This window comes from Papaver somniferum, chromosome 4 (genome assembly GCF_003573695.1).
Source record: "Papaver somniferum cultivar HN1 chromosome 4, ASM357369v1, whole genome shotgun sequence".
Classification (NCBI taxonomy): Eukaryota; Viridiplantae; Streptophyta; class Magnoliopsida; order Ranunculales; family Papaveraceae; genus Papaver; species Papaver somniferum.
Window position 1 is genome coordinate 41,249,442 of NC_039361.1, and position 12,369 is coordinate 41,261,810.

General features: G+C 36.3%; 1 protein-coding gene across 1 annotated transcript; it reads left to right on the forward strand.

Annotated features, from left to right (window-relative positions):
* The first annotated feature begins 9,028 nt into the window (after positions 1 to 9,028).
* On the forward strand, positions 9,029 to 10,550 carry LOC113272402 (anthocyanidin 3-O-glucosyltransferase 7-like). The gene is made up of 2 exons (XM_026522242.1): positions 9,029 to 9,518; positions 9,632 to 10,550. Exons 1-2 carry the CDS (start codon positions 9,029 to 9,031, stop codon positions 10,498 to 10,500), a joined length of 1,359 nt encoding a protein of 452 aa, XP_026378027.1. The 3' UTR covers positions 10,501 to 10,550.
* Positions 10,551 to 12,369: the final 1,819 nt, after the last annotated feature.

Here is a 12,369-nt window from a genome sequence, read left to right on the forward strand (position 1 = left end):
CTACTCCTTCGGGATCTCACGTGTTATTTTCTACTTGAAGCTTTAAAGAGAATTTCTTCTAGGGTTTGCTTTCGTTTGTTTTAATCTTCTTTATTTTATTTTATTGATTATGATTATGATGAACTCTATTATTATGAGTAACTAAATACTACTATTGGTTATGAGATAAAAGTTGATTTCTCAAATATGTTATTTGAATTTCTGGATTAGTTTTGTCTCAATATTTTATTGTTTATGATTCATGGTCTATATTGTTATAGGATTTGATTTTTTGATTGGTTGAGTCCGGAATCAATCCGATTTGCATTCATCTCTAAAGATATATTAGGGTTTTCAATACGAAAAAGTTGTTTGTCCCTGATTTTAAGTAGCATAATTGTGGGTAGTGCTTGTAGCGATATATCCTACTAGTCATATATGAATCATAACCTTGGTTAAATCGAATTAGTGCTTTTACACGTTTGATTGATTTGATTAGTCTTATTCCATAAATCTTAAAGATTTTTTAGGGAGTTAAACTTAATTGTGCTTTTACACTTTGGGTTTACTTTCTAGGAAGAATTCACATATGCATCTTTTAATGTGGTTGTGATGAAATTAGGGAATTAGCGGGATATTATTGCGATCAAGGTATCCTAGGGCTTTTAATAGATGAGAGATTAAAATATCAATTCTAGTCATTGATGAAAATACATGTTTGTGAATGATACTATCCCGTGACCAATGTCTTCTCCTTATTGATTATTCAAATTATCTTTATTGCTTTCAATTATTTTATTTTCTTTGCTACAACAACAAAAATCCCCCCTTGGTTACTTAAGAACTAAAATTTTATAACAACAAAAGCCTCTATGTGGATACGAACTCTTTCCTACCACATACTATATTTACTGTAGTTAAGTAAGAAAGTGAAATTATATTTGACTACTAACAACCGATCAGGAGCTTGTTGCTCATCTGCTTCCATGTTAAAGACAACACTAGGAGTTTATAGCTAAGGTGCTTAAGTCTGTTGCAGCATATTTGGGATTACCGATGACTTCAACTACTTCTCAGATTTTCAGTATCAACACCAATTGCCTTCATGCATCAAAGAGCTTCATCATCGTTCATTATGCCATAATTTTCTTGGGAGGTGCCGAGTATATCCTCAAAAGGAGAGATTGTTACGATTGCAATTAGTTCTCCAGGTCTCTTCTTCAGACTGATCCATATTAAAGGGTACAAACGACACTGGTTGGGAGACTATCACTAGATATATCAGGATCAGACATTACACTTTAGGAAATGAACCAGTTGAGGGATAACGTGATGTTTGACATATCCAATCTAGATACTTCCGCTCTTGGTGGTGATGGTGGAAGTTGAGAAGGATGAAAATCGGGATCAAGTGGTATCCCACCTAAAGCCGACATATATTTCATACTCAAATTTTGTGACCGCACAACAATGTTAAGCTTCCAAATTCTATTGAACTAATTGAGGTATTCAATTTTATTGCAAAACTCTTTGACTAAGTCTTCGCTGGTTCCCAAGGCTCAACATCGTTTAACAACTACATGAAAATCCTCATGAGAAATTATCCCGCTTAGACATGGATTGATGGCTCTTACTTTTCCGTTTTCTATCTATAGAAGGTGTCTCTCACCGAAATACCAAACACTTTATATAGAAATAAAACTGTGTGATACAGACTTCCTTAAGATTTTGTCTAGCATTTTATGGTCTTGTGACTGTGATACTCTGCAAAATCCCGATATGGCCTGCCAACAATATTATGGCTTGTTATACACACTTGTTGAATGTTATAAGTCTGGTTAGAGCGTCGACCATCGTCTACCTAATCAGGAACCCAATAGTTTTCTTGGTATTGGTATTTCTCCATGACTATAAAAACATTACGGGTATCGTGAAGAATATGTTCACCAATGTTGTCACATCATCAGGTACGTGTGTGACATAACACACGATACCTTGTTTACCAAGACGTTTTGGTTACTTGTATATTAGGAAACCAGATTTGTTTTGGAAGTATTGTATCTTAGAGTTCAAGTAAACTCATATATATAAACTGTATTCAACCCAACGTGTAATTGTCTAATAATCAATAAAATTCAGTTTCATTTTATCTCTTCTTCTGTCTGTTATATTCTTGTTTAACCTAAACCTAAACCTAAGTAATTCTAGCTTGGTATCAGTTAGGTTTTAGATCCTCCAAAACCATGTCTACTGAACCCTCTACAACCTCTGCAGTTATTCAATCAACTTCTCCTTCTCAAATTTCAACCACGGCCTCTGTTCAATTCTCTCAACCACATCATGTCATCACTATTAAGCTGGATGAAACCAACTATTCTTTGTGGCGAGCTCAGTTTTTGTTGTATCTCTAAGGTTATGATCTTAATGGTCATATTACTGGTAGGAAAACATGCCCAACATCTCCTATTGTCGATGCAGCTCCTACTATGGCGTTTCTTTCATGGACAAAACAAGATAAAATCCTGGTAAGTTGGTTGTTCTCATCTATGACACCTGCTGTTTTTCGTCACGTTCGTCGTCTCACAACTTGCAAAGAAATCTGGGATTCTCTTGAAGCTCAATATGACTCTAAATATGATGCCCAAATTCACTATCTCCACTGTGAGCTACGTACTCTTCAGAAAGAGTCAAAGACTATGCGCGAATATATCAATCACACTCGAAACTTAGTGGATAATCTTGCAGCTGCTAATACGACCATTACGGACAAATAATTCCGTCATTGTCTTCTCGCCGGCCTTGACAACTCGTATGATGCTATTGTTACATCCTTGACTACCACGATGGGTTCTCTTACTATCGAAGATTTTTTTACCTTTCTTCTCACTTTTGAATTACGAATTGAGCATCAGGGAAAAGACTTGAACTCTTAGCTCGTGGCTAATCTTGCAGCACCTGCTCGTAATGTTGTTTCAAACTCATCCCAGTCCTCTAATCAGTTCTTAGCTGCGTACAACTCTTCTCCTAATCATTTTGCAGTTGCACCAAATTGGTTCAACAATGCATCCAGCTACTCCAGCTCGTCTCGGTTCCCTGCTTCAGGACGTTCTCCAGTACCGTTAGCACAACGTGACCGTTCAGAACTCCCGTGTCAACTATGTGGTCGTCCGAATCATGAATCCCCAGATTGTTGGAACAGATTTGATCGCAGTTTTCGTCCTCCGCGTCGTCAACCACCAGCTTCCGCACCGCGTGCCTATACTTCTCATACTGGCTTGCAGCCAACTCCTCCATGGACTCCTGACAGTGGTGCCACAGATCATATAACAAATGATCTTTCTCGTCTTCAGTTTTCAACCGAGTATACTGGTCCTGATCAAATTCAGATGGGTAATGGCTCTTCTATTCCAATTTCTAATGTTGGATCTTCTGTTTTGGGAAATCCCGATCGTAAGTTGCAGCTTCGTAATGTCCTGTATGCACCAAAAATTTCTCATAATCTTTTGTCAGTTTCTTGTCTCACTGCTGTTAACAATGTCTTATTTGAATTTCATCCGGATTTTTGTTTTGTGAAGGATCGATGTACCGAGAAGGTTCTTCTTCGCGGCAGTAGTAGGGGTGGTCTCTATCAACTTGATGATTCGTCTAAGTCTCCTAAAGTTCGCATAGGAGAACGTGCTAGCTTACAAGATTGCCACTCTAGATTGGGACATCCAATGATGCGCACAGTTCATAAAGTTGTTTCTCAGTTTTCACTTCCAGTTTCCAGTCAGACTATTAAGTTGTGTTCATCTTTTCATGAACATAGGAGTCATAAGTTACCTTGCAATCCTAGTAAAACTACTTATTTCAATCCATTGGATTTATTTGTCTCAGATGTTTGGGGACCCTCTCATATTTTATCTAATGAAGGATACAGATATTATATCATTTTTATTGATGCGTTTAGTTGTTTTACTTGGATGTTTCCTATGTCTCAAAAGTATGATGTATTTTCTATATTCTTTTTGTTTCAAAAGCATGTTGAAATATTTAATCGAAAAATCAAAAAAATTTAATCTGATAATGCACTAGAGTATCGCAAACTTACTCCGTATCTTCAGCAAATTGGTATTTTCCATCGATTTTCATGTCCACACACTTCTGAACAAAACGGTTTAGTAGAATGCCATCATCGTTATTTTCGTGAAACTGGACTTACAATTTTAAACATGGCTTTTGTACCATCCTCGTATTGGTATGATTCGTTTTACACTGCTTGCTATTTAATGAATCGCGTTCCTTCCACTTTTATCAATAATTCATCTCCATATAAAGCTCTTTTTGGTCTTCCACCGGATTACCCTTCCCTTCGTGTATTTGGTTGTTTATGTTATCCTCACCTACGTCCATATAGGTCTCACAAAATGGAGCCTCTTTCCTCTCCATGTGTGTTTATCGGCAATAGTCCATCTCAAAAGGGCTACAAGTGTCTTCATATCCCTACTGGTCGTATTTATGTAAGTCGTCATGTTGTTTTTGATGAGACTACATTTCCCTTTGCCTATACCCCTTCGCCGACATCGATTGCTTCTCAAGTAACACCTTATTCACCCCTCTCGGCTTCATTACCACCTGTTTCTGTGATTCGCTCCAATGTTACACCTGTGTTGTCAGTTTCCACAGCTCAAGATGATTCTCATCATATTACACGTGGTGCATCACCTCGATACCAGCGTCAGAACTTGTCTCTGCCCGTTTTACGTTCTGATTCAGTGGACGACATCACTTTGGTTGTATCTAAAGTACCGGCTACTTCTAGTTTAGTATGAACCTTGAGTTCCAGCAACAGTGGCGTTCTAAGTGAATCTACAACACCAGCTTCGAGTTCCACATTGGCACCAGTTTCATGTTCACCTACTGCACCTACCTTGTCAATATCCAATTCAAGTTCACCTATAGCACCGGCTTTGACTTCAGTGCCAGCTCCAACTTCGACTGAAGTTTCAGTGCAACGTCCTTCAGATACAGATCCCGCTCGTGCAACACATCCAATGGTTACTAGAGCCAAAGATGGAATTTTCAAACCTAATTCAAAATATGCCCTGGTATGTGATTCTCTTCGTGAACCCACCTGTATTTCGAAGGCTCATAAAGATCCATATTGGCGAGTTTCATCAGATGATGAAATCAATGCATTAATCCGAAATGGCACTTGGACACTAGTACTCTATCATCCTTTCATGAATGTTATTGGATGTAAATGGGTATTTTGTATCAAACGGAAGCCTAATGGTGAAATTGAACATCGTAAGTCTCGCATGGTTGCAAAAGGTTACAATCAACAAGAGGGAATAGATTTTACTGAAATGTTTAGTCCGGTTACTAAACCATGTACTATTCGTATTATTCTTATATTGGCTTTGTCTTCCAATTGGCCTATTCATCAACTTGAAATGCAGAATGCTTTCTTACATGGTGAACTTAAAGAAGAGGTATACATGAAAAAACCTCCAGGTTATGTTGATTCCCGATTTCCTACACACGTTTGCAAGTTGCATCGTTCTCTCTATGGTCTTAAACAATCTCCTCGTGCATGGTACCAACGTCTCAATACATTTTTATTACAAATCGGGTTTGTCACTCCAAAATGTGACTCGTCTCTATTTATCTACAATGGTTAACATGGTACTATTTATCTATTGGTGTGTGGATGATATTATTGTTACAGGTTCCAATTCTGCTGGTATTAAATCCACTCTTGATCGTCTGCAACAAGAATTTGTAATTAAAGATCTTGGATCCTTGTCTTATTTTCTTGGAATTGAAGTGATTCGTACTTCTTCAGGATTGTTTCTTTCTCAACAAAGGTATGCTCATGATCTTCTTATTCGAGCAAAAATGGATGGTGTTAAACCTATTCAAACCCCACTTAGTACTTCGGGAGACATCTCTTCGGATCGTAGTACCTTATTAAATGATGCTACTAAGTATCGTAGTATTGTTGCGTGTTATAATATTTGACATTTACTCGTCCTGATTTGGCTTATGTTGTCAATAAGGTATGTCATTTTATGCATGCACCCACTGTCTTTCACTGGGGTCTAGTAAAACGTATACTACGTTATCTTAAAAATACTCCAACTTTTGGTATCCTTCTTCGACCATCTCCTTCTCTACAGTTATTATTCAGTGCCTATACTGACTCTGATCAAGCTGGTTCTATTGATGATCGTCGTTCTACTAGTGGTTATTGTGTTTAATTGGGTGGTAATATTATCTCTTGGAGTGCTCGTAAGCAGAAAACAGTGTCTCGTTCTAGTACTGAAGATGAATACATGAGACTTGCGATTGCCACTGGTGAAATTATGTGGATTCAATCACTTCTTTCAGAACTTCGTGTATCTACTTAATCTCCTCCTGTTCTATGGTGTGACAATCTTGGTGCTACTTATCTCACTGTCAATCCTATTTTTCATGCAAGGACAAAGCATATTGAGATTGACTGTCATTTTTTTCGTGATCAAGTTGCTTATAAACTTCTTGATGTCAGGTTTATATCGTCTAAGGATCAAATTGCGGATATTTTCACAAAACCACTATCCAAGGATCGTTTTTCATTTTTAAGGTTCAAGCTAACGGTTCAGGATAACCCGTTACGCTTGCGGGAGGGTGTTGACACATCATCAGATACGTGTGTGACATAACACACAGTACCTTGTTTTTCAAGAAGTTTTGGTTACTCGTATATTAGGAAACCAGATTTGTTTAGGAAATATTGTATCTTAGAGTTCAAGGAAACTCATGTATATAAACTGTATTCAACTCAACTTGTAATTGTCTAACAATCAATAAAATTCAGTTTCAGTTTATCTCTTCTTTTGTCTGTTATATTCTTGTTTAACCTAAACCTAAATCTAAGTAGTTCTAGCTACCAACATGGAAATAAAAATATAACACCAATACTTAAAATAATAACATTGACACTTTGATACATCACCATTTAAAAAAAATAGAATAAATAAAAATAAACGATGGAAATGAAATATAGGCTTTATCTCCATGATTCCCAAAACCATTTAAGCTTATATTGGAGCTCGAGCATTCGCGAAATCCCATGCATAGTTCGGCTAAAATTGCAGTCAGCTAAGATTGCAGAGACCGAGTCCTTCGACAAAACCAAAGTTTTTATTGAGATAGAATTTGGAAAAGACATTGTCTTATTATCCATAACACAGACACTTTTTCAAGCTCACCATAATGGTTAAGGTTCGAATATGTATAGTCCCCTTCACTTTCCAATGATAGCTCTGTAAAACTCTACAACCCAGACACCCTTATTCCACATGTATGCATAATACTTTGCATGGCGTTTCCTTTTTCATCAACACAAGATATTGAAGTTGGTCTTTCCATTTCCCTGGTGACTCTCATCTTCCTTGGTCAAATGGAAGCATTCTCCCTCACATAATATTGTTGTCAACATATACATATCTAACGGTGTAACTCCTATAAACAACATTCTCATAATTAAATTTTGCATATTCTAAATTTTGTGCATCCTAAAATTTACATAATCAAAATCTTTAGCACATTGCAACATCTAAGGTTTACATATCCCAAATTTAGCATAATCTAAATTTCCCGCATCCTAAATTTTGCATATTCCTTAGGTAATGTCAATTTGCAAATAAAAAGTTAAATCCAAAAATCTAAATAGATAATAAATAAATTTACCGTATTCAAAATTTTTAAAACTAAACATATAAATCAACAAGTTATTAGTGGTCCATTTATATAATTTGGCCCAGCAGTTCTCTATGAACCGTAATTTTAGACAAAGAAAAAACCGCACACTCACACAATGGTTGGGCTCATCGTTGGAGGAAAACAGGAGTCCCATATTTGTGTTTTTTTTTTTTTGAAGGAATCAGGGGCTACTGCCCCAAACTTTTATTTCAAATACCTCATTTAATTGAGGTTAGAAGGGTTACAATGGCCAACTGGAAGCCATGAGTACATGCAATTACATCAAAGAACAACGTACCAATTGAAATACATGAAAAAATACTAAAATACAAAAGCATCATATACATGTGCTTCGTTGAGGAATTCGATTTAGAGATGGCCTGATAATTTTGAATCCACCATTTGAAAATCTCTTCAATATTCTTCTTAATTGAGAAACTATTGTCTTCAATAAGACTAGATGCTCCTAAAGAGGAGTAATTAGCACAATTGAAAGAAATTGCGATCAAATCTTGTCGCCAAGGATCCACATATACATCTTCGTCAAGTCGATGTAGATCTCCCTCACATATGTGTTGGAAACGATTATGAGAATCGTTGGAAGCGCCTACAAGGCTGTATGAAATTGCAGTATATAATTAAAAAACTAATTGTCTACAACAAACAATCAGATATAAAACTAAAATAAGATATAAAAGGAACATAATAATCACCTAAACAGGGATTATAATTTTATTGATAGTAATTATATACTATTAAGATATATATTTGGAAAGATTCACTAGATCTACCTGATTGAACGGAGTAAATCTAGATTAGAAAGATGGAGATGACGAAGATGAAAGTTCATGAATAATTTTTGGGAAAATACGGTTAGTTTTGGAAAGGGAGAGAGGGAACAAACATTTTCCCAGTGAATTCTGCGAGTGTGGTTTTTTCGTTGTTTAATTTTGACGGTTCAAATAGAGTTTCTGTTATACCAGATAGCCCCTTATGTCATTGTACCCTGTACCATAATCACAAAGTGTTCCCACATGACATGACTACAATTCCACATGACTACAATAAAATCAAAGATTTTTCAGTTTTCACTATTGCTGCTAACTGTTTCCAAATTTTGTTAATGATAATAAATGTATATATTTATTTTCTATAAATGAAGTTACGTTTTATTACAGTTGGGAATTTTAAGGAATATTAAGTTCCATTAATATTTTTCATTAAAAGAAGATGATTTCAGTTTCACTAAGTCTCATCGTACGGTAACAAAAAAAAATCCCACTCTACACCTCCTTTCAACTCTTTCCTTCTCAGTAAACAAATGGCATCAAAAAAGCCAAACCATGTGGTAGTGATGGCATTTCCATATGGAACACATGCAATACCATTATTGAATCTAGTACGTAGATTAGCAATACAAGCACCAGCATTAACATTTTCATTCTTCTCAACATCAAAATCCAATCAATCAGTTTTTGGAACATCAACAAAAAAATACGTACCAAGTAATATTAAGCCATATGATGTTGATGATGGGGTACCAAAAGATTTTACAGGACACCCTATGGCTGAGATAAATTTCTTTTTGAAATCTATGGTTGAGAATTATAGAAATGGGATTCATTCTGTGTATGGTGATGAGATGAAGATGATTAAGTGTTTCATTTGTGATTCATTCTTGTATTTTGGAAGTGATATGGCTGATGAATTGGGTGTTCCTTTGATTTCATTCTGGACTGCTGGTCCTTGTTCTTTATCTACTAATTTTTATACAGATCTTATTCGTCAGTCCATTCCTCTTGGACCTAACGGTACGTAATTATTCCGCTCCTTTATTTATTTTGGTTCGCAAATTATGTAGCAGGCAAATTCCAGTTTGATCCACCTAAAAGTATCTAATTATGTACATTGAGATACTTGGCAGGTGTTGAAGGACGCGAAGAAGAACTCATTGACTTCATTCCAGGTTTATCTCTAATAAGAATCAAAGACTTGCAAGAAGGTGTGCTTTATGGATGTTTGGATCCAGAGTTCTCACTTATGATGCATAAGATGGGTTTAACATTGCCACGGGCTACTGCAGTGACCATGAATTCCTTCGCGGAACTAGACCTGCTAATTCTAGAAGACTTCAGATCCAAGTTTCAAAAGTGTCTGACATTAGGTCCATTTACACTAACTTCTCATAATCCATCACATACTCATGATGATCCCAACGGCTGTCTTGCATGGTTAGACAAGCACAACCCAACTTCAGTAGCGTATATCAGTTTTGGTACAGTGACTACACCACCACCGTACGAACTTGCTGCCTTAGCCGAAGGATTGGAAGAATCTGGTGTACCATTTATATGGTCATTAAAAGACCATTCGGTAGGTCAACTGCCTAATGGATTCCTTGAAAGGACTATCAAGAGAGGACTCATTGTTTCATGGGCGCCGCAACAACGAGTACTTGGGCACAATGCAGTTGGTGTTTTCGTGACACATGGTGGATGGAATTCAGTGATAGAAAGCATAACGGCTGGTGTACCAATGATATGTCGTCCCTTTTTTGGTGATCAGAGAATTAATTGTCGTATGGTATCAGATGTTTGGGGGATAGGAACTAGGATTAAAGATGGAGTGTTCACGAAGGCCGGAACGATAAAATGTTTAGATATGATCTTCTCAGAGGAGAAATTGAGAGAGAAGGTTGGGGCCCTCAGAGGTCTTGCGAAACATGCTGTTGGGCCAAAGGGGAGTTCGACCAAAAATTTCAACACTTTGGCAGAGATAGTCTGTAAAGATTGATACTGAATATGCGTGCTTTTTTCATCGTAAAAGTTTGCAGATCATTCACTAGGAACAAAAGATAAAGATTGAAGATGAGATACATGCACTTCTTATAGAGGACTTGTAGTTTGTTATTATTGAGGATTTTAAAGAATATTAATTTTTGTTGGTATTTTAAAGAATATTATTTTTTTCTTTCTTATAGATGACTTATTTATATCAATTATCTCTGACGACTTATATCACTACCCTATAACAATTGATGACGGAGCGGGTTTTGTCCCATGTGAGGAAAGTCTGATCCATCTCCTTGTAGCGTCAAAAATGTTATTTCCTACCTCCTTATAATTTGTACGGATGTTCTCCGAGAATGATCTAAAGTGTAGAGTATAAAAAAACGGTTTCAGGGATAAAATTTCCCAAAACTAGCCCTCTGATTACCCATCTGCTTTTTACAGATAATATACTCTCTTTTAAAAAAAAAATGATACCCAGATTTTAGAAATATTACGAAAGTCCTATTTGAGCCTTTAAATAAATATCTCCTTTTCAAAAAAAAATAAAGTCAAACCTTTTCTTTTTTTTTATAAGAAAGAAATTTCATTAATTGGTGAAATGTTGGTCTCCTGTTAGAAGACTATATATAGAAGAGTTAAAATTCCCATAGCTCTCACAAGTCTGTCTAGTTTTTCTTGATGATCTTACAATTGCATTAGCAACTTGGTTATCATCATGACTAACAAAATCAAAAGAACAAGAAATAAAACTAGAAATTAAATGTTTAATCTCCTTTATTAAATTCCTATTTTCCCATTGAATGAGTAATGAATGACTGTTGATGGACTGAAATACTAGCTTTGCAACTCCTTTTTATTTGGATTTTCGTCAGCTGTTGCCTTTTAGCCCAGTATAATGCCTCACGCACAGCCATGCATTCCCCCGCCTCACACCTTCCTTTTTATTCCTCCAAAAAAGTCAAACCTCACACCTTCCTTTTTATTCCTCCAAAAAAATTTGATATTCAAACACCTTGATTGACCAAGAATTAAGTCATGAAGCATTGATTCTGGGTTGACTCTCACGCTTCACGGTCTGACATATACCTATCCACCAGCTGGTCAGCTACATAACCATCATCAACATCAATGGATCACTTCAAGGCTCGGACTCTGAAGTATCCATCTTCATCATCAATACCAATGGATCACTTCATTTTTTAGACTCTGAAGTATCCTTCAAAATTTAGACTATTCTTGTTGATAGTCATTGAAGAAGGTTTCATAACTCCGGATCTACCACCATCACACCATCAACAACTATTGGGATGACTGTAACTATTGTGTTTTACACCAATTATGGATTCAGACACAGGGATCAAGAAATAACCATTTATACCAACTATGGATTCAGACACCGGGGTCAAGAAATAACCAACGTTGTGATGAAATTATACAGGTAACAGGGATCAAAACAGGAACCAAAAATCGCAAGAACATCCACGATATCAAGGAGATAAGGTCTAATCGAACAAGATGATCAGAAGTTAATGCTTATAATTGGGAATTAGTTACGCTAATGTTTATTTACCCGATTGTAAAGACTGGGAATGTTATATTCCTAAACTATGTAATCCTTGACTATTCGAGCCTTTCAATAAAATTCTCCTTTAAAAAAAAAGGTCAAACCCCACACCTTCCTTTTTATTCCTTCAAAAAGAATTGTTATCCGAACACCTTGATTGATGACCAAGAATTAAGTCATCAAGCGTCGACTCAGGGTTGACTCTCACGCTTCACAGTCTGACCGCTTCAGAATTACGAGTCGAAGCGTTTTCAGAATTTGTGACAAAAATCATATGAGTCGAAGCGCGACTCGTACGTCATGCAT

Coding starts and splice junctions, on each gene's coding strand:
- LOC113272402 (XM_026522242.1), top strand. CDS start 9,029: ATGGCATCAAAAAAGCCAAACCATGTGGTAGTGATGGCATTTCCATAT. Junction 9,519..9,631: donor CATTCCTCTTGGACCTAACG/GTACGTAATTAT, acceptor GATACTTGGCAG/GTGTTGAAGGACGCGAAGAA.